Below are 27142 nucleotides of genomic sequence, written 5' to 3'. Positions count from 1 at the left end.
CGCTATAATTTTATAAAAAATAACTATTTAAGTAATAAATATATATTTATCTGACCGAAATTAATCTGTTTCTACATAATTTAACTAAGTTGAGGTTATTTATAGTTAGGAAAAAAAGAAACACATGCTCATTCTGATAAACAACAATGAGCATGGTGTGTGAGTTGTGTTTAGGATAATTAAGTTAAATAAATCAGATTTTTTAAAGTATTGTTGCGTATTTTGGTCTATGATTACAGTGTAGTCATTGATTGAAAACAACAACTTTCCCAAAGAGGGTTGACGTTAGGTAGGCGGCCGATCTTAAAAGCACAGCCAAAGGTACATTTGTAACTTGGCAGCGTCACAGGCACGATGAGATATATTCAAATAACAAGGACAAACGATTACAGGGATCCATAGCACAGAGCCGGCGCACGCGCAGCATTCTTCTAGTATGACTGATGAGAAGATACACGCGCGTGCGCCAGATCGTAAACGTCCAAAAAATAGATAAGATTTGACCTGTGGCACATGCTTAAACAATCCTACATATGAAATGTACCTATCGCATCAGTAGAGAACTTATTTCAATGTTAATTTTGCTATAATTACCCTCGAATGATTTCTGAGAATTGTGATATTTAAGCGTTCATCCCTTATGTTATTTTTAAAAATGTTTATTTTAAGTATATTTTTGTTGAAAGTTCAAATATTTATTTCATATTCTAGATTTCAGTATTACATTATTTTGTTGAAAACAAAAGTAAACTTACATGAAAATAAAAGGGTTTCAAAAATAGAAAAAATGTGTCTCTTAATTATACATTTTATGTACACATCAACAAATATACAGTTACAATAACAACATTTCTGACACTCTATAATCTTTTAACATTAATTTAATTTCGTACATGAAACTAATACGTAAATTATTAGTATACACTTAGGTACCTAAATATTTTAGTGTGTGAATCCAATTCACAAATGCAGGGTAGGTAGGTACATACAAAAGACAGGCTTCATTATCATAAAATAATGTGAACCTATATTCGCCATTCCGCCATTGTCATACTACACACCTTGCGATTGAAAATTATAAATAATGCAAGCTCTCTGGAAGAACACTAGTTATACATTGGCAATTTTCGACTAAGTTTGAATAATATAGTGTTGTGCTAATTTGTCCGTTTTTAAGCAAAGCATATCTTAAGGGATATAATACTTAAAATAAATTGAAATTATTGATATCTTAAAGACGTATTTTGTTAAGCTTTAATTATATTATTTAGAATATATATTCGAGTTTCTCGTTTGCCTCATATGAGAAAGTAATATTATATTTCAGGAAATTATGAAAAATTCCAATGACATCATTCAACGATAATACATTAAAATTTAAATATTTTTCGTTCAACAATAATAATTGACCCCAATTGGAGAAAAGGGTTTTTTTAATTTACATAATTGTTGTAAAGTGTTAATATAATTATAATAAATTGAAATATTTAAACAAGTCAACGATTTTGTTTTCATTTCATAAAGCATCAGTCAAGAACTCAAAACATATGTTTTTCCAACACGACAACACTGCAATATTACCATCACTTTAAACCAGTATCTTTTTTTCTTAAATGTCTAAGATTAACGGAAAACCATAAATAAAAGCGAACAAACAAATTTTTAAGACATTAATAATAAACATAAGCGCCTCAGGATCTCTAATTTCTAAGTTTGCGATTTTGAATTAGATTTTTTATTTATTGAATCTTTGGTTTGCGCTTTACCTTGCTTCCGTACAAAAGCAGTCAATAAAGCTAAGCTGTTCCGTGCGTCAGTGGGAGGATCATGTCAAGAGCTTAGAATCACGGATCCCGTCGAGCGAGTTCGTCGTCGCTAATGATGGGCTTGCGGTCGTCGCCTTTGCTGCCGCGGCCGAGCCGCCCCACCCGCCGCGCGAGCGCGCTGGTCTTCTCCACCGCCCCCCACCCCCCGCTGTGGCCGCCCCCGCTCGCTGACCGCGACAACAGACCAGTTACACCCTCGCCCAGTTTGCTGTGGTGGATCCCGTAAAGGAAGTAGAGAAGGAGTCCTAGGAAAATACAAATTGCGCAGGTAACTAATTACATTCTATAAGCTCAGTCAATATTATTACCTACATTATTACCTACCTAAGTAGCGAAACCTCTAAAATTCCATGTCTCTCTTCCTATGACGATGTAATGAGGCAGAAATAACGAATTTATGATTGTCTCCGCCATATTTTCTCTCTTCTTCATAATCATATTCCTCATGGCTGAGGGTCGTGGTCGTTACGTGGAATGAAACACATACAACAACTTTCTTGGCATTATTAATGGAGTAGTTTGCCATTGCCTTTGCCATTGCCAACCAGTGTGCAGATTTCCTCACGATGTTTTCCTTCACCGGAAGCAAGTGGTGGACGATGAAAACTACTACCTATACATGAGTCAGATTGGTATACAAACTCATGTGGCACAAGTAGGATTCGAACCTGAGACCTTTCGATCCACGGGTGGGTGTCCGCTTCCACGCCATATTTTACTACTATATAGTATAATAAACTTGAAAATTGCATATTTGTTTGAACATGCGAATCTCGAGAGCTAAAGAAATCGTCACAAGGAAGGCATTTTCCAAAAAATGCGACGGGCATCTCTAAAAATATAAGAAATTTGAGTTTAAGGCGATTTACACACGGCGTCGCAGCGACAGATTCCGTGCCGTAGGTATGCTATTCTGCGCGACGTATGCATGCAAGAGTCTGGCGCAGAAATTGATCAAAAGTCTGACGGTTTTGATATAGGTCCGTAGAACGTATGAGAATCGCGTACCGAAAGTCATCCAGATGGCGAAACGCGCCCAGGTGAGAGCGTTGAGGTTGATCATGAGCTCGACATTGAGCATGACGCTGGCAGCCGGCAGCAGCGGCACCCATGGCACGCGGAACGGCAGCCGCGTTGGGCTCTGCTGATGCGCCCAGATCACCACCAGACCTAGAAGACAGGACAAAATATTGGAAATAATTTTTGTTCTATTAACTTTATGGGTAATAATTAGGAATTCAACATGGAAATAGATTCAAACATAACGAGACTACGAAAAATTTGCACCATTTAGTGATAGTGGTGAATATATTTAATAAATTAGACGGATTGTATTAAATAAGTACATTTTTCCCGTTTTCAGTTTGAAGTTATTATATAGGTAAACTAAAAGAGAAGAATACTACAAGTGACGCCCTGCTAGGCCACAGCAAATATCGGTCTAGGCATCTAGGGGTATCACTGCCTGGGAATGTCTTATTTTGTTGTTTCCAGACAAAGACTGCCAAATGCTGACCAGAAATGCAAATAATGACTGCAAGAGCTTAACATGGGTTTTTAAAAATAACAGCTTACAGGCAATAATGATGAGAGCCAAGACTATGTCGGGCAAAAGCACCCAAAGGCCCGCTGGTTCCGCCAAGAAGTGGTTGTGGGCGCACAAGGCCGCGGTCGCTAGAGTGAAGGTGTACACGCAGCCGGTGACGGCGCTCCCGGGCGCTCGCCCGCCGGCCAGCGGCTCCAACCACGCGTACTGAGCACGTAGCCGACCCACCGTCAGGGCTTCAAACATCTGAAAAAATATATTTTTATTTACGAAGTAGGTAGTAGGCGCTGGAGTGATGATCTGCGAAGCTTTATTTAAAAAGAAATGGCTTTGGCATCGGATAGAACGGCTTGGAAGGAGTTGGGTAGACCTTTGCCCAGAAGTGAAAGACGAAACAAGTTGAAAGAAATTACGAAATAACATTCTATAAAATTATATTGAAACTGAACATATAAATAATTACCTCGGAGGAAGAAGATCCTCCGTCAGTAGCAGGAGTACCGGTCGCTGAGCTGTCTTCCCTATCTCCAGGGGATTCCAGAGGAGGAGCACCAAACATCTTGTCATCCACTGTCGGCGAGGGACGGTACCGCAGAATGATCACAGCGGCGCTCACTATCGTATATGCCAACAGAGTACCAATCGACATAAACTCAACCAATTTCTCCAAATCAAACAAAAGAGCGATCAAAGCAGATGACAAACCCGATATTATAAGATTTGAAATAGGAATTTGGGATTTGTTACTAATGTCACTAAAAAATCCAAAAAGCAGGCCATCTACGGACATAGCATATAAACACCGTGGGAGGGAAAATAATGAACCCAGCAACGTCGTAGTCATCCCACAAACCGCACCCACGGCTACTGCGTACTTAGCCCAGTCCGCGTGCACAGCGCCTAACGCAGCTGGCAGGGCTGCCTCAGGATTTATTGTATTGTACGGCACCATCAGGGTTAACGCTATGGCAACTAAAATATAACCAAATGCCACCATCGCCATTGACAACATTGTAGCGATTGGAATTGAACGCGACGGATCCTTGGCTTCTTCGCTGGATGCAGATATACTATCGAAACCAACGAAAGCGTAAAAACAGGTTGCAGCACCTGCCAATACCCCACTAAACCCGAAGGGCATAAATCCGCCATGTTTTTCTGACCAATTACTAATATCGGCGTAGTAGAATCCTAGGAATATGACTAGCGAAATCACTAACAAGTTTAGTATTGTTAAGCCATTGTTGATGTAGGCGGAAGTTTTCACTCCCACTGCAAGGATCAAAGAAGCAACTATACAAATAAGAAATGCCAACACATCGGGATATCTACTAAGTAATGTTTCGTGCATTTCTCCAGTAATAGAAATTGTCGCGTTACTAATGGCACCGTCCAACATGGCGTCTAGATAGCCTGACCATGCTCTAGCAACTGAAGCAGCACCTGAAAAAAGAAATAGTGTTTAATTAAGTGCAAAAAAAATCAGAGGCAGACTAATAATGCAATAACAACTTAAGAACATAATTCTCTCGTGCACGAGATGGGAGACCCGATCCAAGGGAAATGTGCATGGAAAGGAACAAGATCTGAGTAGTTAGGTACTTAGGCCTATCTACTTCAGATAAAAAATCAAAACTTAAAAACAAATTCTCATAAGAAAATCACATTTTTACCTATCATGTATTCCAAAACGATGTTCCATCCTATGATGAAAGCCCAAAATTCTCCGATGCTAACGTATGTGTACGCGTACGCACTGCCAGCCCTCGGAATTCTGGTTCCGAATTCAGCATAACACAGCGCGGCCAGAGTAGACGTTACACCAGCAAGCAGGAAACTCAAAGCCGTGGCAGGACCAGCCATATGCCGCGCCACGGCACCAGTTAGTACGTAGATGCCAGCGCCAACCATGTGTCCTATGCCTAAAAATGGATACTTATTCACAATTGTGCAGAAGGCTTCGCTGTCATTAATATCAAGACAGCAATGAATGATTCTATATCGTAAGTACGCTATGCTTTTGATTATCCAGTAGATTTTGCGTGAAGAAACACTTTCGAACTTCTTAGGCCCTAGTAGGGTGTGAGGGTGACCCTACCCTACCCTATTTTGTTTGATTTTAGGTGAATCTGAAACGTACTTTATCTGGTATTAGGAGGTAAAATAGTTATGAAATGTTTAAAAAACTATCTAAAAGTAGACATTTAAATAATAATGGTGTAAGATATAGGTATAGGAACTTACCTAACAGTGTGATATCAAAAGTCGTAAGACAGCGATTCAATGGAGTGTCCATCACATCCCCATGTAACGGTTTTCGACGATTCATTTTATGGCAAAACCCGGACAGGACATGTCCTAGTATTTTGTGTCTTGCTCCCGGCATCCTGTTTGAAAAAATATAGGTTAATTATAGAAGTAGGTAGACATACATAGGTATATTGAAATTATAAAAATATAATATCATCGGGGTATAACTCTAATGTTGGTACTATTGCTAAGATTGATGTCAGATTTTATATTTAGGCCTAAAGGCATCATTTTTACATCAATTACTGCAATAGACTAATGACTCCTCTAATGTAAATTTCCTGTTAAGGAATAATATTTTTTTGTCCTATAAATAGACCAAGGTATAAAAATGAAATGGTAGGTAGAACATATGTATATACACTATAATAATAATTATTATATGTATCTAGATACCACTGTATTTCACATAAGTTACCTGCTCAATTTCTCCAGCCAGTGAAAATATTTACGAAATTCAGGTCCGATGGTCGAGTAGAAATACTCGCGACATCAAAAGAACGGCGCGCGCATCTAATCGATTTCTTGATAGGTACAACAGTGTTTACATTATGTGGGTAGAGATCGTGGGAAATTATATTTTCAGGGCTGTTTCCTGTGTAAACCCACACACCACGCGCCTACTAGAATATGATTTTATCAAATTATTATGTAACGTGAACTAAAATATTACTGAAGTAAAATATGTATAATAAAATATATAATATAATACATGTAAATGATGATCGTAAACTAAAATAGATCTATTCAAATTATGCTTCACTATAGATAAAATATTTTATTAGAAAGTATTTTGGTTATTAATAATTTAAATTCACGTACTTACCTACCTACTCGAACTTTGGTTGTACGCTATACGATAAGTTCGTTCCGTAGTATCCAACCTGTGGTTTGTTGTCGCGAATTAAATGTAGTCGCTAGGTATTGTATTTAATGTCATTTTAAGATTTTATCACAAGCTTTTACTGTCGTCACTCAGATACCATTCAACGAGTGACAAAAAGATCATGTCCGTGAAGTTAAGGAAGTTAAAAATTTCGTTAAGGAATTCCCTCGTCGGGAGCCGACCCTGGGTGCACCATCAGGTCATGTCTATAATAATGCATTGTCATCCAAACTAAACAGGTAGGTAAGGTAAGTACATACAAATATTCCGTTCAATCGGTTGAAAATATCTGCTTCAAAATTGAGTTTCCACCCGATGACCATCATACTTTTACATTGGAAGTTTATATAAAAGTTTGTAAAAATAGTAGGTGGTTCTCACGAGTGGTAATTCATTTCACGAATTCACGATTGAGAATGTGTGACATGCATGTACCGGTTTAAAATTACCGGCCAATGGGGTTTAATAATAACTATTAACTAAACTAATTTGAACATTAAAACAAAGGTATTTACATTTACCAACATTTTATTGAAATCCTACTCTACATTGCATATAATAGGTACCTATTACAAAATAATAAAAAAATATTAAAATGCTGTCAATAGTTGAAAATAAATTATTACGTTAGTAAATTTTAAACATAACTATCTATAAATTACAATGCACATTATTTTGTATTAAATTAAAATATAGTTCTATTAAACAATTACGGATGTGAGACAGGTAAATTGTACATTTACCAACATTTTATTGAAATCCTACTCTACATTGCATATAATAGGTACCTATTACAAAATAATAAAAAAATATTAAAATGCTGTCAATAGTTGAAAATAAATTATTACGTTAGTAAATTTTAAACATAACTATCTATAAATTACAATGCACATTATTTTGTATTAAATTAAAATATAGTTCTATTAAACAATTACGGATGTGAGACAGGTAAATTGGTTAGACCCTGTACAATAGTGGCTCTACCAATGTAGAATTCACACTAAAAACTATAAAATCTTATTAGAAATACTCGGGTATTTGTTAAACACACTCAGTAATGTTTACTTTAATAACAATAATTGTAGTATTAAACAAAATATTTTCAGACAAGTCCTCCTTTTCAAAAATAACTTCTAGACCAGGTAGAATAAAAGTGAAAAATATGGACGAAAGTTTTACATGTTTGAGATAAAAAATCATATTCTAGCCATATTTTTGCATTTCCGTCTAGCCCAGAAACAAATTTTTAAACGAGGGACTTGTGGTTTTTGTTCGTCATGGTTTGTTACCCATATGCCAGTCACCTAAATACGGGGCATATAACTAAGATATTCACTATTATTTAAAATAGTAAATACAGAGGTTGAAGCTTTGTGTTTTGGATCTTCTATGCTACTTGTAAATTAACTTACGTGTTAGGTAATTTTATGAATAGTTTCACGGCACCATTTTTCCGAGAGCTATTTTATTTACTTGAAACACTTTCTACAAATGACGGGAGTAATGCTTATATGGCACTAAATATTTTACATAATTATAATGTTTTTGATACTAGCTGTACTCAACTTATTCTCTATGTGAAATAGATTAAAATAATATTGCTGTACATACTTAACACTGAATCACTTATTTGTGATGACATATTTTTTAATATTCCGGGAAATGATCAGTATCCTATCTAAATGTTATATAAGAAATCAGGTTGGTATACCATATGGTTGGCATATCACAAGAAATTCAAATTGTGTTGCGTCACATAAATAAATTATACCATACCAGTAGGTATGAAGTATATGACCAAAACTTTTGCAACGGTTTATTGCAATTTACTTAAAATATTATTTATGCGTATTAAAATAATAACTGAAACTAACGTGCATGTACAGTTTTCAATCGTTTTTTGCCTAAACTACTAGGTAAGTAAAATTCCGTAGAAAATTTAAATCAAATATTTTAATAATGATAACTTTTTACACAAGTAAATTAACCAAAAGGTTTTGCTTTACTTAGATATCCCATTTTTCACTACCAGAAAAGCCCAAACTCAAGCTCAAATTCGAATTCCTCCAAAAAACGCGGTGTACATTGGATTGATTTAGGTACTTAAATAATATTAAGGACGATTTATTGCCGAACTTTTTTCACGAATTTAGGTACTTAATTATATTCTGGTAAATTACAGTTACATTACGAGGTTGCAAGGTATTCAATGTCCCTGGTATATTTTTTTAAATGTACAGTTACAAAAATATAAAACTTAATACAAGAAAATACAAAGATAAATTATATGATATGTTTTAAATTTCAGTCTTCAGAAAATGTAGCGTTTTGTTCTGTTTGTTTTTTTCAATGTTACTTGATGATTTAATTAATTCAAACAACTTAAGATTCATATATTTCGTGGTAAATAGATAGATACTTTATTTATTATAGAGTAAAATGTATATAATCAACACTCACGGAATATTTTTGGAATTTTACTTGATGATCCAGAAGAGCGTATTTTAGACATTATTGGTACACTCAATAGCACACCAACTAGGAACCAAGGTAGAAATTTTGTGCTCGTATCGTCACAGCGACTTGACCTAAAGTCACACTGCTGCAAGGTATCTACTATCTTTATAGTACGTATACATTTTACGGAATAGACAAATCTAAAAGTCGCGAAACTCTGAAGACTTATGGTTTGACTAAGTTCATATGACACTGAGTGTACTAAAGCTTAACATAAATGCTGTAAAACATTTATTCGATAAAGATATGACATTAAAATAATTTGTTATAGCTATGGAAATGTTTCATTTAAGAATACGTAAAATCCGTAGTATTGGTTTCGTTAATTTATTGATATTTAAATTTTAAAATGTAAATAGTTAACAACATGAATTGTCCAAAACATTTAACAGGAGCCCTCATTATTAAGTCTGAATCTATTTACAAATATTTTAATTTTAAGAACAAATCGTAAAACAAAGTTTATTGATGATAAAAATGGTCCCAACATTTAAAAAGTTGTGATTGCTGCTGTATTACATATTTTTGTTTTAACAAACATACTATAAGTATTATGTACATATTGACTAGATTATTTTAAAAAATATTGAGTAAAATTCAACATCCATTGTTGAAATACAATATACGTCTGTATTTACCTATGTCATTTTACGTTGGCATTACAGTTTGAAAGAAAACAAAATACCGTTCGCAATAATTTTAAATAATATACCTATATACTATTGTTTGTGATGAGTTGAAATATTTTTTCGTTTAATCTAAAATTTGGAGGTTCAAACAAACAATAAATCATTGCTAATAAATAATACTTCTAAGAACTTATACAATTAACTATTTCAATGAATTTATCGTTAAATATAATAAGGCATTACATTTAATTTTTAACATTTGTTTACGATAGCTTCTATTATCTATATTTCCACATCATCTTATTTATATACGTCTATTGAAATAAATAGGAAAGCTCAAATTAACTTTATATAGGTATCGTAAAATTTTAATAAAGTTAAAATTAATGTGTGTGACATTTACTTTTATTAGAATATATCTTTAAACACAGTGCGTGCGTAATGCTATACTGATACATCTTAACAGTGTACACATACATTTTCCAAATAGAAAATAAATTTATATTTCAATTTAAGTTTAGATACTTCTTTTTTGATAAATCATAGCGCGACTTTTCTGATTGCGATTTCGTTATTACAATATGAAGAATGTTTATAACTTATTACAAATACTTCTCAAAATATATATGCTTCACAATTTATTTATGTAGGTATTTACTTAAATCACATTTTTATACTAATATTTTAAACTCAGAAACGGAAAACTAAGTATGAAAGTGAATGACTTGTTTGTTTGTAATAACTTTATTGCACGAAAATAAGTACATTTATCAAAATTATTACAAGAAAGATATATGTACAACGGCGGACTCATCCCACTAAGGGATCTCTTACAGTCAACCGGCGATAGGTTGAGAGCACACGTATACAGTGGCAGGCTAGTCAAGTCTTTTATAAAAAATATGATGACTTTTACAAAAATAAATAAAATTATAGCAAAATAGGCTCAAAATATATTGAATAAGACGACTATACGGCGATTTGAGAAAACTAATTTGTACATGCATATATCTAAGTAAACAAACATAATTGTTATATATATGTATAGTATTACCATTCCATGGGGTATATACTATGACACTGTGTGGTCATAATATATGTAATATATCATATATCCTAATATATATACATAATTATTACAACATTTCACATTAAAGAAACAACATAGTTGTTACGAATTGTACTAAATAGTACCTACATGTTTTTAATAATTAGATTTTGCCACATTACCATTTGAAAGTATTAACATTCCATTATACATAATTTCAAACTTGTTTTGTTCAAATAATGATCCAATTCCAACAATGATCCATCTCTTAGCACCTCATTACATATCAACTTCAACAATATATCACATTTGAATTGCACATCCATAAAACTGGTTCCATGTGGTAAATTGAATGGTAAAGGAAATGTTGATTATTGTAGAACAAAAATAACACACTTACAACATTTAAAAAGTGAAGTTATCTGAATTAGTTATTTTTATTTCTATTGATTAACATTCCATTTTTTCACAGGGAACCCTCTAAATGGATAGTGACTATTATAAGTACATCTGCAGAATTTTTAAAAGCTTTAATAGTATCCACAAGGATTTGTTCTATATGGAAAACATTTATGCTTTCCTTTAATCTGTCGTCACTATCCTCCAGTTCCATTAAAATATTGTGCATGTTTTGTATAAGGGGCAGCAATATGGTATGGAGGTGGCTGACCACGGTTATATACTGGCTCTGATAGGACACTGGGGCTGTGACGATGATTTACAACACTTGGAGGATTGGATGATGCTGGTATAGCATCATACAAATCAAACATGTTTTGACTTGTTGGAGAATTTATGTGACTGTAACTACCATCGTCAGAAATAAGAGGTGTATTTGTCATTCGATAAGGATTTGTGGTACTTGTATGGCCAGTTGGAGAATATAGTTCAGGAGACTGTGAGGAAACATATGTAGGACTTAAAGGCACACCATACACATTTGCATTTGGTGTTGATGTGTGGTGCGTTGATGACACATAGTGAGAACTTTCTATACCAGACCCTGCATAACTGATATTATAATTACTTAAATTTGGCATTGTTGTAGAGCTGACTACTTGACTTACAGTGTGAATTTGTGGACTGGATAAATCTCTACCATGGCTACCATGACCATGGTAACCATAAGTATCAAAAGGTTTTGAACCATATGATTTCTCCTTAGAGCGGGAATATGTTTCACTATCATAAACACTTTCCCTGTAATTTCCTTCTGATAGTGTATGGCAAGCATGATCTTTTCTCGAATACATGGGTCCAAAAGGTGAAATATTGTCAATAACTCTAGGCTTATTATAAGAGTTATCTTCAAAATGGGGAGATAATATGGTCTCATTGTTCAAACGCCTTTCTTGAGATTTCAATGTGAGGCCTTGTAATCTATTACGAGTTTCTTCTAAACTACTTATATTGGTAACAGGATACTTTTTATGTGTCTCGGTATTATGGTTGCCATATAAATTTGAAACAACAGAAGTGTTTGTTCTATCCATATCTTGCTTTGATGAAAAATTTTCATTTTGTTTTGTACTATAAATTCTTTGGGACATTGGATAGTGATCAACATTTTCACTTTTGAAATCATTACTTGGGCCTCCATTATTCTCTGGGTAAAGAGCATGATCTACACTTTTATATGTGGCATCTTTTTCATAATTTAGATCCAAGGGTTTGTCATAGGCATTATCAACAGGAAGATTGTCATAAACTGATATTTTCATAACATCTATACCATCAGGTTTATCTTTTCCACAAGAATCAATTTCTATTTTGTTGTCTGTAGCAAACCTTTGTTGCAGAGTTGGAGTTATCTTAGCTGCTTTAATATGAACTGCATTTTGCATTGGAGGAGAAACATCCTGAGTGCCATCTTTATGAATATTTCTAGCATGTTTGGCTAATGCTCTCAATTCTTTAGGATAAGGAGTAGGAGCTCGTCTTAATTGACCTGGTTTTTCAGGAGCTTTTGGTGTAGGTTTCATGTCAACAAAACTGATATGACGAGATGTCGGTTGTGAATCTATATTTTCAGATTTTTCCTCTGGTTTGATTTCCATAGGGGTTAAAGGCACTTGGGGAAAAAGAAAACATGTGAGGACTTGTTCATAAGTATGAGGGTCTACTTCAGAATGCATAGGCACTAAAGGTTTACTTTGATTTTCAGATAGCCAGAGGGCTACTAAATTATCACAATTTAACAAGGACTGTGGAAGATAACTGAGTGAATTTCTCACCAAATTTAAAACTCTCAAGGAAGATAAATGCCCGACTTCCGGAGGAATCCTGACCAGTTTGTTTGCACGAAGTGACAAGACCGATAGTTTAGAGCAACTCCCTATTTCTGGAGGGATCATTCGTAACATATTGTCATCAACATTTAAATATTGTAATTTTCTAAGTAAACCTATGGAAGAAGGTATTTTATCTAAGTAGTTGCACATTAACATCAGTTCTTCTAAGTTTGCCAGCTGACCAATGCTGTCTGGTATAGCATACAACCTATTGTTGTCTAACTTAAGAGTTGTCAAATTACTTAACTGTCCAATAGAATCTGGAAGCTGTGTCAAACTGTTTATGGAGAGACTCAAGTCCACCAGCTCTGTGCAGTATCCTATTTCAGAAGCCAGCTCTTCTATCATATTATTACTGGCTTCAAGATGTACTAAACATTCCAAAGGCTTTATTGCTCCTGGAATACTTGTCAAACTGTTACTGTCCATCCATAATTCTCTTAACTTTGTAAATCTTCCAATCACCTCAGGAAACTGTTGAAATTCATTTTGACCTATATCCAAGCGTAATAACTCTGTGGAGCGTGATAAGGATTTTGGTAAAATCATTAAATAATTATCTCTTAACTCAAGAATTCTTAAACTTGCAAGTCTACCAAAGTTTCCGGGTAGGTATTCTAGATAAGTATCATTTAAATAAAGCTCTTGCAAAGCTATCAAGTTTGTGATGGCATCTGGCAACTTTTCCAGTGGATTCACACTAAGATCTAAAAATACCAGAAACTTCAATGCTTTCATAGTGTCAGGTATGGATGCTAATGTATTTCTACTTATGTTCAGATGCTGTAAATTAACCAACGATGATATGGCGACTGGTATGGCTTGCAATTCGTTATCACTGAGGTCGAGATACTTCAACCCATGGCACATAAATAGCTGGCGCGGCAATTCAGTGATACGGTTACTTTGGCAATATAAACTCTCCAGTGTCCTTTCGTATACAAACACTTCGGTCGGGACATCGGACAGCGACTGGTGCGAATAGTCCAGTTCCATAACATCTTCTACTCCAGGCCTCACGCAACACAAGAAGTCGAAAGGCATGTTTGTAGACAGGCAAGGCACTTCCACCCATTCACAAAATATAACTTTGAAACAAACTCTTCAATAAATCTCCATCACATAATGGTAAGTATATTCCTTCACAACACTTTTATACTTGATATCACTGTCATTTTCAAAGTACTTAGCACTATTATGATGGTCAAATTACTCAGTACACTATGAATCATTCAAACAAAATCCGTAACCTTGCCTTTGCTAGCTTGTTCGCTTTTACATGGATTTTTACAAACCCAATTTCCATCCCACACATCTGTCCCACAAAATAATCAGCACTTCAGTCAGTCCCACAAACTATTAGGCCCCAATTAGACTATGCAATTTTGCTGTGACAGTCTGTCTATGCCTTTACGTTGTGTTGCGGTTGCGGGGCATGGCCTTGTTATCGCGAAGTTGCAATGTGTGTGGGGTATGGGAAATGAAGCAAACTAACAACAAAAAAAGAAATAAGCTACAATAAATAGTGCTATCTCTTTCGTTTGCTATGAACACGAAAAGGTACGTGCAAATAAGTGATGGATATCATGGATTTAGTAGGTACTCCGACTACCGACAGGTGTGAGTGATGTGATGTAAAAATAATGACGAAACTGTGGGCATAATAAACTTTCGCCCAGTTTAAACCCATCTCTGTCTGTGAATGAGTGATAAATTTATTTATTTATTTAGTGCCACAGATATTATTCCTCTTATTTAAAAAAAAGTTAACGCATACTTTAAGCTAAAGTATGTTTTGTCATTGTCGCACTTTGACATTAATAAAACAATACAAAAACCATGGAATTGGTACACTGATTCCATGGTTATTTCCCCGCGCGCGGGGCCCTTTCTAAATCTATGGTTATTGCAATCGAATTAACAATGACGACCTAGGTGGCGCAGTGGTAAAATGCTTGCCCCTGAACCGGAAGGTCCCGGGTTCGATCCCCGGTCGGGTCATAATGGAAAATGATCTTTTTCTAATTAGCCCGGGTCTTGGATGTTTATCTATATATGTATTTGTTATAAAATATATAGTATCGTTGAGTTAGTATCCCATAACACAAGTCTCGAACTTACTTTGGGGCTGGCTCAATCTGTGTGATTTGTCCCCATATATTTATTTATTTATTATTATAATTAAAAAATAATATTTATTTATTATACAATAAAAAAATAGGCATCGATAGATGAAAAACTACCGATACTATTTTTCCTCGGAACTATCGAAACGCTATCAATAGGCAACACTAACATACAATGCTACTATAAGGATACCTACAACATTAAATGAAAAAAAGAAATGAAATCCGCAAATTTCTATTCTATTTTACTATAGCTTGGATGTATAATAATCTGAGGTATAACAAAGCTTTAGCCTATGTAATATAATGAAACTATTATTAGCAAAAAGAAAATGTACTGTTGTAAAACTATATTACTTAATTAAAGGTGTTATATACCAAGAGGTGTTACAAGAGGTCGGATGACGACAATAGAAAGTACTCTGTGATGACGACTGAGGTCCATTTCATTGTCCATGGGATACTCCCGCAAGGGACGCATACACACAAGCTAACACTATATGGCTATGATAACTTTAGTTTGAGATTATAAAATATATTTAAAAGTAGCGTCCCACTGATCGTATCGGATATCTTGACGTACGAAGTACTAAATCCATGATCTTGACTTGACCACACATAATTATATCAACCAAAAGAAGAAAAAAACCCGGCTAATATATATATTTTTTCTTTTTTTGGATCTCATTCATCTCTCATCACACTGGACACTGATCTAGACAGTTATACTAATGTGAAACTATAAGGATATTAGTGCGTGAAAAGGTGTACAACAAAAAAATAACTCTGAAATTTATATTATTATAGTTTATTACAATTATAATATGTGCATTATTCCATACCTCGCAAATCAATATATTATTTATATACACATTAATTATTTAATTTAAAAATATACATTTGCTCTGACCCAATATTAAAATATGTTTTAATGTTTTAAAACTTTTATGGAAAATAAGCTGAAACAGGAGTGGCCCGATAAGTAGATCGTCCCGATTTTTTTTCTCTATAATCTACTTTCGGCAATATTTGGGCTTTATTTTCTTTCCCTTTATTCTTATTTTGCGGATTAGCTTTATTTTCTCCAGCTTCTGAAAGAAAAAGTTATAACCAAGTTAAAGCATATTAAAGCATCTTTCTCACGTCCAAACAACAAAAACAGTTTTAAATAACTGTGTGCTTTGTTTAGTATACCATTATATATTAAAATTTATCTAAGCATGCTGAAGTCGGAAAGTCTAATTATTGGGTGAGATTAGAATAGCTTCGCGCATGTAAAAGCAAGAAGTTGGTATTGTAGTCAGTAATTTAGGTTCGATTTCTCGAATTATATAAGTTTTTTTGTAATAAATATTTGGTTAGGTTATCGTTTAGCGATCTGACAGGAACTATGGACTTTGTATTTGATTTGATTGCGGGTCCCTCCCTGGGCACTTGCCAAAAGTGCCCACTGGGAAAGACGGCCCTGATGAAACGGACATGAAGACACCATACATCCAACAGAGTATTGCCATCTTCGTGACTCGCAACTCTCCCTTTTATTATTTTCGTACTAATTTTTACAAGGTTTTTGTTCAGTCTCGTCCGGTCAAAGAAATCTTAGCGTCACAGCTAATACACGACATTGTTTACCAATAGTTTCTTCGTTCGTAAAGTTGTGGATCATCTGTAGCTTATATATTCGTTTGGTCGGCTTTCGTATCTGCGGCGCTGTGCATGTGGCGTGGCAGATGTCGACACATTTAAACCTTCCTCAAAAATCACACTATCGATTGATGAGAACAGCATTGAAAAGTCTGTGCAGTAGTTTTGAGTTTATCGCGAACAGACAGATATTTATAACATTTACCTTCGTTGACTTTATCAGCAGCAGGCTTCAAATATTTAGGATCTAGTCCCACCTTGTTATTTGCATCTCGTCTTTGATAGCTAGGACTGTCTTCTATAGTGGATCTGTTGAGACGTTACATAGTAAAAATAAAAATGAGGCAGACATCCATACTTGGGTCTTGGGTCTGATACTAGATTGTATCCTAAACATTGTTAGCCATGTCCCGCTAATTTTCACAATAGCATTCACAAGCAGTGTTGAAGACAGACAGGCGGCCGGTTGTAAAGTCATGGTCAAACAATAATTCTAAAGTTTATTATTTTAAGCTGACTGACCCCGGGCTTCGGGGCATCACAGCCACAAAAGAAAAAACACGCGAAGATGAGAAAGAGAGAAATAGGGTACTTTTTAAACCACAGTTTTTCCCCACAGGAAGAAAGCTGCGAGACGCAGCTAATTAGAGTGAAGTTACTCACAGTTTTGAAGTGGCGTAAAAGTTGATAGATTCGTCGGACACAGCACGAGATGAGTCGGAGTGACTTCTCGGGAGGAAATATGGCGTCGAGGCGTGAGCGCTTTGAATCTCAGACTTCTGTTTACTTTGGATCTTTACTGGTCCATCATAGCCCTCAATCTTTTTGTGTAACCACTGAATAACTGAAAAATAAAATATATTTTCATTTATTAAACTTTATTAACCTAAGTAAAAACGCATCAATACATAGCGAATTTAATGCTAATAGCATTCTCTCCCAGCTAACCATTAGGAAAAATAGAGAAATTTGTTAGAAATATCTATGAAAAGTTTAAAGAAAATAAAAGAGTTTTGACATTGATTTTATCCGGCGCGTCGCTGATGTTTGACAAAATGGCGTACTATAAATAATACACACACCCATATTATTGTTTTTGATAGTCTCATCACGGTCCTTAAGTGCTTGCTCATTACACTCATTAATCTGTTTGATTTTCGCCAACTCTTCATTCGCCTTCTCAACATTTGCTTTCAAACTATTCATTTCAGATCTATAATTTTCTATATCTTTAGTGTTACTTTCTATAACCTTTTCTTGTTCTAGAGCTATTGCAGTTCGACATAGCAACTGAAACAAAACATAAATTTTTGTAATGTTATTTAAAACTTTAGAGAAGTGATCATATCTGTAATATTACTTATTAATTTGGTTTGTAAAACCACCAATATGATTGCGGTTGATATCAATTATACATTAATTGGGGCTGTGACGCCGCGAAGCCTAGGGTCTGCGCAAAAAAAAAAAAAATACAAACACGATTGGGCTGTGTTTTTACAACCAGCCTAAAGTCTATACTTAGGTATGCTATCCTATCATACTTGCCTATCATACGAAGTGGTTCGTCCTATAGCCTGATAAGATAAGAAGCAAAGATGAGATATATAAGCTCATAAATGCTTGCATAAAAACAAAATGATACTGAAGGCGCAAGTGATAAAGATGCTCTCTCTCATCTGTGCACATGAATGTTATTTCCACAGCCATAAAACGTCAGTGTTCACTATCTTACTTTTTTCTCTTCTCAACTTTACCTTTTCCTTCAATTCAATGAGATCCGAATTCTGTTTGGCAATAATTTGATTGGCTTTTAGAAGTTGCTCAGACGTCGAATGTGCAGCTTCGTTGTTCTTGTTTGCGAGAGATTCACTGAACGCTAACCTTTCTTCTAAGCCAGCCTGTGTATATAATAAATATGTTAGTGTGAAAATAGAATCAAACTTTTTATTGCAATTTATGCGTATCGTCGAACTCGACAGATGCCGACACGAAAAAAAATATATATGTAATGATAATGTGGAGCCGGTAAAACGTTTCATTTTGTGTATTTACTGAAAAATGTTTAACTTGTCGTAAATGGATAAGTAAGGAATAATGTTAGGTTTGCCTCAAATTTATAACAATTCAAGATATTTCCTGATTATTTGTAGCTAAAAAAATATTTGCTCTTGGGTAGTTGATAATTAAAAAAAAATAAACACTTACCTTTTCCTTCTTCAAGGTTTGTAAAGATTTATTCAGCTCTTTGATAGTTTCCATATTATCTTTTGTTAACTGAAAACAAAGTGTGAAATATAAGTACTAACTTATGTACTTTATCAACAATACTTTTGAAGTAAAAAATCAATTCCATATTTTAAAATTAAAAACTCCCTTATGATATTGAGGCAAAAAGCTGGGCTATGGAGCAAAGAAAGAAAGGTTAGATAGGGTACATTCTAACTGACAAACTGAAATTAAGAATGAAAGAATTCTGTGTGGTCACTTGGTCACACTAGTTATATTTTACACATAAATTGGTGTGACTATGGATCAGTTGATCAGTTGGGAAGACAAGTAAGACTGAAAGGGTTCTGATGTGTGGTCACACTAATTATATTTTCATGCACTTGATGTGTACTAGTATTTATAGCAAATTGGTGTAACAATGCATTGGACGGGATGTGTTGTACCTGGTCTAAGTAAGTGCATCTGGAACTGAGTTGGTTGTACTGTTTTTCTTTTTCAAGAATGTCCCTTTCAACAGTAGAATGCTTGGCTTTCAATGTTGCTACCTCAATGTGCGCCTTTTGAACTTCATTTTCCAATACATTTAAACGATGAGTTTTGTCTCTGGAACATTTACATAAATAATTCAAAATCTAAAGCCCAGAAAAAGGAAGTCTGCCACATCAGCTCTCTTAGCAACCAATCAGATCAACTCCCCAAATTTCAGATGTTGTCAATTTTATTTTTGTAATATTAAGAAAAAACAACTTTAACATAATTATTTTATTTCAAAAGTTGTGCTCCTCAATTTGAGTATAAAAAGTAGCCTATATGCGTATTCATCTGCTTGCTGGACTAATTGCTGACAAAGGTTGTCCAGTTTTATCATAAATCATTGTGTTTTTAGTTTCTCCTTTCTTCATTTAGAAGAATTATAATCACTAGAAGTAAAAAACAATTAATTTGTCTACAGTTACCTCAACAAACTTTCTAACTGGGATATGTTATCTTTCATCTGTTTACACATTGCATTTAATTCATCAATCTGTTTTTCTTTCCTGTTAACATTTTCCTGAAAACTTGCAAGCTGTGCTTTTGAAGTCACATCTAAACTTTTTTGCCACTGTATCCTTTCCTGAAAATTGTATTTTAGATTAATTAGTCAGGTACCATACACTTTTACACCATAAATCACTAGGTTCAGTTTTAAGACAGAATTGACACAGACTTGTTTTACTTTTTTGCTGCTGCAGCACATACAATATCCAAATATAATGCTAATTTCAACAAGATCCAATAGATTAATTGACAAACATCCTCACAAACTTTCAAATTTGTTAAATTACTGGGATTTATTTTACCCTGAAGCCAGTGTTATGAGTATATGAGGAAAAAAATAAAGCTACTGTTTTCCAATTACCTGATTTAATCTGTCTTTCTCTTGCTTCATTGATTCTTGGAACTCCACTTCTCTTCTAAGTTTATCCTCTTCCATTTTACTGATTGTTAGGGTCAAGTCATGTACTTTGCGCTCCAAATTGGCACATTTATCACTCCACATTATATCAGTACTTGAGGCTGAATTTTTCAATGATGACAATGATTTCTTTAAAAGAAAATAAGACAATCATTAAACAAAACTGTTAGTTGATTCTGGTAACTATTGTATAGCTTTAAGGTATATCAATATATGTTTTGTATTTATGTATAACAGAAGCTTGAGTCCGATGAACTGAAGTGGTAGTAATTAACACGCATGTATATTTCAATCCACTTAATTCCAAAAGAACATTGCTCATTGCTCTGAAGGAAGTTAGAGTTAGCTTAGGTATTTATTTGTTATTGGAAATGTAAATTACATTCATGGCACAGATACAGATTTATTTGCTAAGGCAATCTGCCTTTCTAAATTGACGGCTAGTAGTCAATTTTCCACAGCAACAGCACCACCCATGGTACCTTGACTCATTATATCCTTTATTTTCTTATTAGATTATGAAGGTAATGAAAAAAAATTACTAGATCCCTGGTACAAAAAATAGCATTTTGAAAGAAATACATACCTAATATGTTAATAAACAACTTACTTTTAAATTAATAATAGTTTCGGCCATATATTGTTTTATGTCTGCATCAGTGGCTGGACCAGTGCGCAAGGACAAGTGTACCAGACGCTTGAACTCATTATGTTCAATGATTTCAAAATTATACTGTACTGGATTTGACTGCTGCATAATCATAAACCTGCAAAATTAAAATTATAACATTATTTCTTTGTAAACACAGGTGCAAAACAAAGTAAAAAATCATAGTTATATTTATACAACAATTAATATTAGCTATTTTATGTTGTCCCACTGCCATCCAGAGTGTAAAGAGGATGAAATACATTATATTCTGAAATATGTACTTAGTTGGTTTTAGAATGGAGTAACATGGTCACTTACATAGTGTTTGATGCACACTGTTGAAACAGACGTACCAGTTGAGACGGAAAGTTGTCAAAATCTATGAGAAGACCTTGTTGCTTTTTTAAGTCCTCATAATCAAGGCGTGTTATAAGTAATACGCATAAAAAACTTGGATCTTCTTCATCTGATAGTGATATTCTCTGTAAATTGATATTGTGAAACCGATTTTAATTAATCATTTTTCATTCAAACTTCAATTTACCAAAAACTGATAAACTAACCAAACTATCTACTTCAAAAAGTTTGTCCACATTAACAGTTATGTCCCTCTTATAATCTTCAAAACCACGTTTAAAAGTCACGTAGTACTTTCCACGATGAAAACTTTTCGCGGCCATAATAATGTTTTTTTATTTAAATAATAAATTGGCATCAAATTCAATATGAACCAAACAAACAGAGAAATCTTCAAATGAAAACAACAACAAACAAAAAGGAAGGAAGAAACGCAACCAAAGTCATTGAACCAACCAAACCGAAAGAACAAAAGTCATCTCAAATTGGACATTTGCTTGAAAGATAGTCAGTGCATACAACGTAAAGAGAAAGCAATAAAAATAACCGTCTTGTGTCTATGGTACTTACTTGTCAAACACATGGATTTAGTAAGTACTTCGTAAAACGAGTACCTACTAATTCCATGATCAAACAACCTAATCAACTAGGCACCTAACCTAGGTAGGTATACCTACCATGAAACTAGATACCTACCATGGAATTGGTAGACTATAGGGTACTTCGAATCCTTGGGTACCTACCTAGTACACCTAATTTCACAGGAACAGGATCACAGACGTGACATTGATTGATCATTGACATGACATTGTTGACAGCAAGCAATTTGTTGAATGAATTCCCTTTCCCGCCCGTCGTCGCCATTTAATCAAAATCAAATCAAAGCAAGGAAAGGAAACTACATTTATTGTTACTATAGAAATTCAGAATGTGGAACGGTAGGCTTAGTTTCTTGCACTCAGATATAAATCCCAAAATTGGCTTCTATGTTATACTTTTTTTTTCTTTCAGATCAATCCGTTACCGGTGGAGGATTTTTCAACTCTCCGAGTCAATTTGGCAATGCAGCTACTCCGAACCAGGCACAAAAATCGGTAAGATACCTAGGTACTGTAAGTTATAATGCAAAACAGTTGGCCATGAGTTGGCCTTTGCGCTCATTAATATTTGAATACTTTGTTATAACTTGTGACTATAGATAAACTCTGCACCATTTACAAAGGGTAAATGGTATATTAGAGAGTTATCTTTATATTAGTTATCGTTGTATCTATCTTTTTTACTTTCAACTATTAGCAAATTAGTTGAACTAGAACCTTTTATTCTTATTGGATTTCAAAAATGTAAGTTTTCATTTCTAGGGTAGAAGAGCTTCACGTACTGCACCTATTGTTATAAGACAAGCAATACACTCTGGAGACGATGGTATAAAAATATGGGGTACTGAGATTCAGATTGTGTCTGTTGTTGCCCGTGTAAGGAATATTAGAATCCAAAGTACTAAAATCACATATACTATTCAAGATATCACAGGCAGGATGAGGGCTGTACTGTGGCTTGAGCAAGATGCCATGGAAGAAGATGCAAGTACACTTTCTGTATTTTTCGTTAATTATATTGTTACTCTGTTATTCTTTGAGTCCACTTTATATGTATTTAAGTATTGCATTAATATGCCAGGTATAAATATTTTACGTATTTTTGGTACAATTGATGATTCTAGCAAAATTATGTAGAAGCCCCAAACAAATAATATGTCTTATCACTTTCAGGATAAGTCTTCACCAAGAGTACAAGTCAATGACTATATACAGATTTATGGAAATGTTAAAACAAATAAGGGTAAGAAAGTATTAATGGCATTTAAAATAATGCCTATAAATGATGTAAATGCCATTACTTTTCATTACCTGCAGTGTATCAATAACAAAGTGAAGATGGAGGCAGATTCTAAGAAGGTACCTATTTTTATAGAATATTTTTCAACACTATGTAACTAGTTCAGTATGTTTTGCCTGCTTACTGCTATAGCACTATAATTATAAAACAGTCCTCTTCAACATTTGTCTGTTCATGATTAATAAAAAAATTACTGCATGGTTTTTCGTACGGCTTTCATCAATATATAGTGTGATTCCTGTCTTTGGAGGATTTCCAAAATACTCTTTTTGTAGGAAAAAATCGTCAATAATAATGTTTCTACGACAAGTGGTTTACCTGCCAACTCAATGGTTGGTGTTGCTGATAATGGTTCATCAGTCAATGGATTGAATCCTCGACAAATGATGGTTTTTAATCTCATACGAGCCTCAACCATGGAGCAGGGAATTAGTAAACAAGACATGTATGAAACCTTGAAAGACCGGATGTCACAAATGGAGTTTGAGTAAGTAAAAATTTAGTACTTGCACTCAAAATAAATTAGTAGCTGTGTGATAAAAGTCAAAGCCTAATAAGAGAAAAAGCCTTTTAGGCTTTTTCTCTTATTAGGCTTTGACTTTGAATAAAGTGACTTTGAGTAAACATGATTTTGTAATAAAGTTAAAAAATGACAGTCAACAAAGACCTCAAAATTACTAGTCTCAATCTAGTGGCAAGTATTTTCATATACACTAGTAAACTAAACAGTCAACCAAATGTTATACAAGTAGGATCGAAACTGGGATTTTTTATTCACAGGGGGTCTTTACCGCTGGAACACCACAGCTTTTAAGGCTGATTTAGACTAAACCAAGATAATATTGGCCATAGCCTGCCAGAATATATATAACTATATATATATAGACGAGAAAAAGTGCCTGTAAAGGTCTAATTTCTGAATGATTTGAATTTGAATCGGTTTGTTAACCTATGGTCTGGACTCTGGTTAACCAACCAATCCTAGCCAAAGTGGGGGTAGACTCATTCTTCGCCTTTTACTCACTATTGTGCACCTATTTATTGCATGTTGATAGAAGCTTATTTGTTGATTTTTTCAGAAACATTTTGGAATGGATGTGTGGGGAAGGTCACATTTATTCAACAATTGATGAGGAACATTTTAGAGCTACTGATGCCTTCTAAAGAAACAATGCCAATTAGATTATAAGCCACATGTAAACTACATAATTTCAAAGTATTTTTTATAAGAATAAAAAACCGTACATACAAAATAATATTTTATTTTCTTATAATCTATGAGAAAAATAATATGAAATATTATCAAAGTCTTCTTATAGGTCTATTATATATTTTTATGTAACTTTTTTATTCATTCATAATTTGTAAAACTGTTATTTCATCTTGGAACTCTTCAAAAAATCATAGGAATGGAAATAATATGTTTATTTACGAGGTGAAAATTGTTATAATTCATCTCGTACAGCTTTATTCCGTACATCTGCATACTTTCCTGTGTATGTCTGACTCTCTAACTGCACATCTTTAAGTTCTTCTTGATCTAGAAGGAATTCTTTGGCTGTCCATGCTTGTGAACCATCTTTAAACATGAAGATAGCTCTGTCATCATCTATAAGGTACCTACAAAAATATAAAACAATAATTATCCTACTTCCTACTAATATTATAAATAGAAATAGAAAGTTTGTGAGGATGTGTTTATGTATTTTTGTTGGACATCTACTAGATAAATTTAAATATTTAGTACTTGGGTAGATTATAACCTGGAATACTTTTAAGTCCTGGGAAGCAGTTAGTATTACTTGATAAACAGGAAGACATCTGAACCTATATATAGCCACAGAATAAAACTAAAGATACCTATGCGAAGTGAAATAGTACTTTTACCCATGGTTTAAAGAATTAGTAGTGCTGACAAAAGTGCTGTAAAATAAGTTACTAAAAAACAACAAAGTAGCCACAGGTCAAGGCAATGTTATCTTGTTATTATACACTATTATACCTTCTTAACAGTAAAAATTGTTGATTTCTTGCTCAAAGCAGACCAATGAATTTGCTTGATGTAAATTCATCATATTAATTGACACAACCACAAACATGTTGAAAGTACAATTAACAAGACACTTACCTTTCAGCCTGTATATGGTTACTCCAAAGAGCAGTTTGCCATATCTTGGTCAATTCCTCTGTACGTGCTTGGGATGGTTTGTTGGCAACAGTAACAAACATCATTAAAGTTTGACCTTTTTTTGTGGCTTGTAAAACTGATTCCGGGTTTGACATATCCATATTCTTCAAATCCAAAGTTGGGGGTTTCCGCATGTGTTCAGGCAGTTCATCATCCGGCAATGGTTCCTCATCTTCTTCCCATTGATCAAATAGCCTAAAATAAGGCGAATATTTTTAAAACAGCAATGCTTCCAGATAATCTAATTTCATATCAATACTGCTATAAAAATCGTCTGTCATACTTTCTGGACATATGAAATGTCGAAAAATCTCTTCTGCTTCAAGGTTTATTTTCTAGCAGACCCCAGGCTTGAGGTCGCACTATCTGAGATATCGGTACCTATCTACGCCCAAGAACAAGATGTAGCTGTTTCTTGCATAAGAAGACTTAATTGAGATTATTCATTAGATTTATAGTGGCAATTGATGATGATGAATTGTGAAATAGGTACCCTACCTTTCCAAGTCAGCATCAGAATAGTCCCTAATATCTTTTTTGGCCCAAGCCGGTTTCTCTTCATCTTTAAGCTTTTTAGCAGTCCCGTTACAAATAAACATAATCAATAGAAATAACACCAAATTGGACATCATGGCGTGGAAATCACTCACAAAAATATGGCTAAAATAAAAGCACGCTAAAAGTAAAGAAAATTCATAGAAATAGGCATCGATAAAAAGGGAAAACAAAATTCGTTAAGTAAGGTTCCCGACCCACATGCCAACCAAGCCCGTGGTAAAATGTCTAGCTAGCTAGTCGATCGACTGGTCACTGCACTGGCTGGCAATAGTGGAAACTATTTTGGCGTAGTACTATCGATAAAGATTCGATTATAATCACGAGTTGTGTTGCTAACGCTAACCATGCTTGGGAATCCTACTGTTGCTAATCAGCCGCTGAGGATATGTAATGATCGTATCCTATTTTCCCGATATTATAATACAATATCTAGTATCGATTTATCATAATTTAGAACACAACTTGAAACTAACAGCTCAGCATCACTAATGAGCCTTTTGACGTATATATCTACACACTGTGCATTTGGCTTGCAATTTTTACCGCTCAAGAAAAGGAGAAGTCGGACAACAGAGTTATATCAATATAATAAGTACTTTGCATAAAAAGGTTCTTAGCTGTGCGAATTGATTTAAAGAAGCTAAAGTGAACAAATGCAAACAACTACGCTTGCTCCAAACTGCAAGCGACTGATTGCAAGCTCAATAGGGCATATTACGCAAAACTCAGCGCAGATGGCGCTACTGGTATAACAAAGGTACGTAAACATTGGAGGCAAAAAGCGCCAATTTTCAATATTGTTGTAGATTTACGAACAAAAATACACAATCGTGGTGCGAGTTTAAAGGAAAAAGAAAGGATTTAGTGGATTATCCTGAAAATAATAACACTATTTTTAGGTTACTGATGATAACCACAGTTGATCAATTCAGTTGAGTTAAAATCAAGTTTATATCAATAAACTTGATTTTAATTGAAGA

The 27142-nt window shown here is 34.2% G+C and overlaps 4 protein-coding genes across 8 annotated transcripts; 1 reads left to right on the top strand and 3 right to left on the bottom strand.

Annotated features, from left to right (window-relative positions):
- Window positions 1-792: 792 nt before the first annotated feature.
- On the bottom strand, window positions 793-14449 carry LOC128674538 (uncharacterized protein). Of its 5 annotated transcripts, XM_053753132.2 has the most exons (8): window positions 8180-11356; window positions 6101-6305; window positions 5617-5759; window positions 5046-5294; window positions 3836-4815; window positions 3402-3618; window positions 2835-2996; window positions 793-2071 (listed from the first exon to the last, which is right to left on the bottom strand). In XM_053753132.2, exons 3-8 carry the CDS (start codon window positions 5756-5758, stop codon window positions 1845-1847), a joined length of 1977 nt encoding a protein of 658 aa, XP_053609107.1. In that variant the 5' UTR covers window position 5759; window positions 6101-6305; window positions 8180-11356; the 3' UTR covers window positions 793-1844. The 5 variants fall into 5 exon arrangements, 2 of the variants coding, with proteins under 2 accessions (XP_053609107.1, XP_053609108.1); XM_053753133.2 differs by lacking the exon at window positions 6101-6305; XR_008405171.1 differs by lacking the exons at window positions 793-2071; window positions 2835-2996; window positions 3402-3618; ... (1 more) ...; window positions 5046-5294; window positions 5617-5759 and adding an exon at window positions 6509-6566 and having other exon boundaries at window positions 6106-6305; window positions 8180-14449.
- Window positions 14450-15971: 1522 nt separating this feature from the next.
- Window positions 15972-21987, bottom strand: Sas-6 (Spindle assembly abnormal 6). The gene is made up of 12 exons (XM_053753977.2): window positions 21724-21987; window positions 21479-21642; window positions 21119-21275; window positions 20452-20637; window positions 20009-20166; window positions 19496-19655; window positions 19029-19097; window positions 18578-18721; window positions 17906-18113; window positions 17487-17667; window positions 17029-17132; window positions 15972-16270 (listed from the first exon to the last, which is right to left on the bottom strand). Exons 1-12 carry the CDS (start codon window positions 21838-21840, stop codon window positions 16125-16127), a joined length of 1794 nt encoding a protein of 597 aa, XP_053609952.1. The 5' UTR covers window positions 21841-21987; the 3' UTR covers window positions 15972-16124.
- A 326-nt stretch (window positions 21988-22313) lies between these two features.
- On the top strand, window positions 22314-24666 carry RPA2 (Replication protein A2). The gene is made up of 6 exons (XM_053753953.2): window positions 22314-22455; window positions 22529-22611; window positions 22879-23100; window positions 23290-23475; window positions 23692-23903; window positions 24496-24666. Exons 1-6 carry the CDS (start codon window positions 22446-22448, stop codon window positions 24578-24580), a joined length of 798 nt encoding a protein of 265 aa, XP_053609928.1. The 5' UTR covers window positions 22314-22445; the 3' UTR covers window positions 24581-24666.
- Window positions 24663-26398, bottom strand: boca. Its single transcript, XM_053753954.2, has 3 exons — window positions 26103-26398; window positions 25545-25799; window positions 24663-25036 (listed from the first exon to the last, which is right to left on the bottom strand). The coding sequence occupies exons 1-3, from the start codon at window positions 26234-26236 to the stop codon at window positions 24862-24864; spliced, it is 564 nt and encodes a 187-aa protein (XP_053609929.1). The 5' UTR covers window positions 26237-26398; the 3' UTR covers window positions 24663-24861.
- Window positions 26399-27142: the final 744 nt, after the last annotated feature.

This window comes from Plodia interpunctella, chromosome 13, assembly GCF_027563975.2.
Source record: "Plodia interpunctella isolate USDA-ARS_2022_Savannah chromosome 13, ilPloInte3.2, whole genome shotgun sequence".
NCBI lineage: Eukaryota > Metazoa > Arthropoda > Insecta > Lepidoptera > Pyralidae > Plodia > Plodia interpunctella.
Note: the sequence above shows the minus strand (reverse complement) of the source record. Positions and strands in the feature narration are given on the sequence as shown.

Coding starts and splice junctions, on each gene's coding strand:
- Sas-6 (XM_053753977.2), bottom strand. CDS start 21,840: ATGGCCGCGAAAAGTTTTCATCGTGGAAAGTACTACGTGACTTTTAAA. Junction 20,638..21,118: donor AAACTATTATTAATTTAAAA/GTAAGTTGTTTA, acceptor TTTCTTTTAAAG/AAATCATTGTCATCATTGAA. Junction 19,098..19,495: donor GATGCACTTACTTAGACCAG/GTACAACACATC, acceptor CTTTGTTTTCAG/TTAACAAAAGATAATATGGA.
- RPA2 (XM_053753953.2), top strand. Junction 23,476..23,691: donor TGGAGGCAGATTCTAAGAAG/GTACCTATTTTT, acceptor CTCTTTTTGTAG/GAAAAAATCGTCAATAATAA. Junction 23,904..24,495: donor ATGTCACAAATGGAGTTTGA/GTAAGTAAAAAT, acceptor TGATTTTTTCAG/AAACATTTTGGAATGGATGT.
- boca (XM_053753954.2), bottom strand. CDS start 26,236: ATGATGTCCAATTTGGTGTTATTTCTATTGATTATGTTTATTTGTAAC. Junction 25,800..26,102: donor TCTGATGCTGACTTGGAAAG/GTAGGGTACCTA, acceptor GCCTTATTTTAG/GCTATTTGATCAATGGGAAG. Junction 25,037..25,544: donor AACCATATACAGGCTGAAAG/GTAAGTGTCTTG, acceptor ATATTTTTGTAG/GTACCTTATAGATGATGACA.
- LOC128674538 (XM_053753132.2), bottom strand. CDS start 5,758: ATGCCGGGAGCAAGACACAAAATACTAGGACATGTCCTGTCCGGGTTT. Junction 5,295..5,616: donor TTTTGATATCACACTGTTAG/GTAAGTTCCTAT, acceptor ATCCATTTTTAG/GCATAGGACACATGGTTGGC. Junction 2,072..2,834: donor CGCCATCTGGATGACTTTCG/GTACGCGATTCT, acceptor GTATTTTCCTAG/GACTCCTTCTCTACTTCCTT.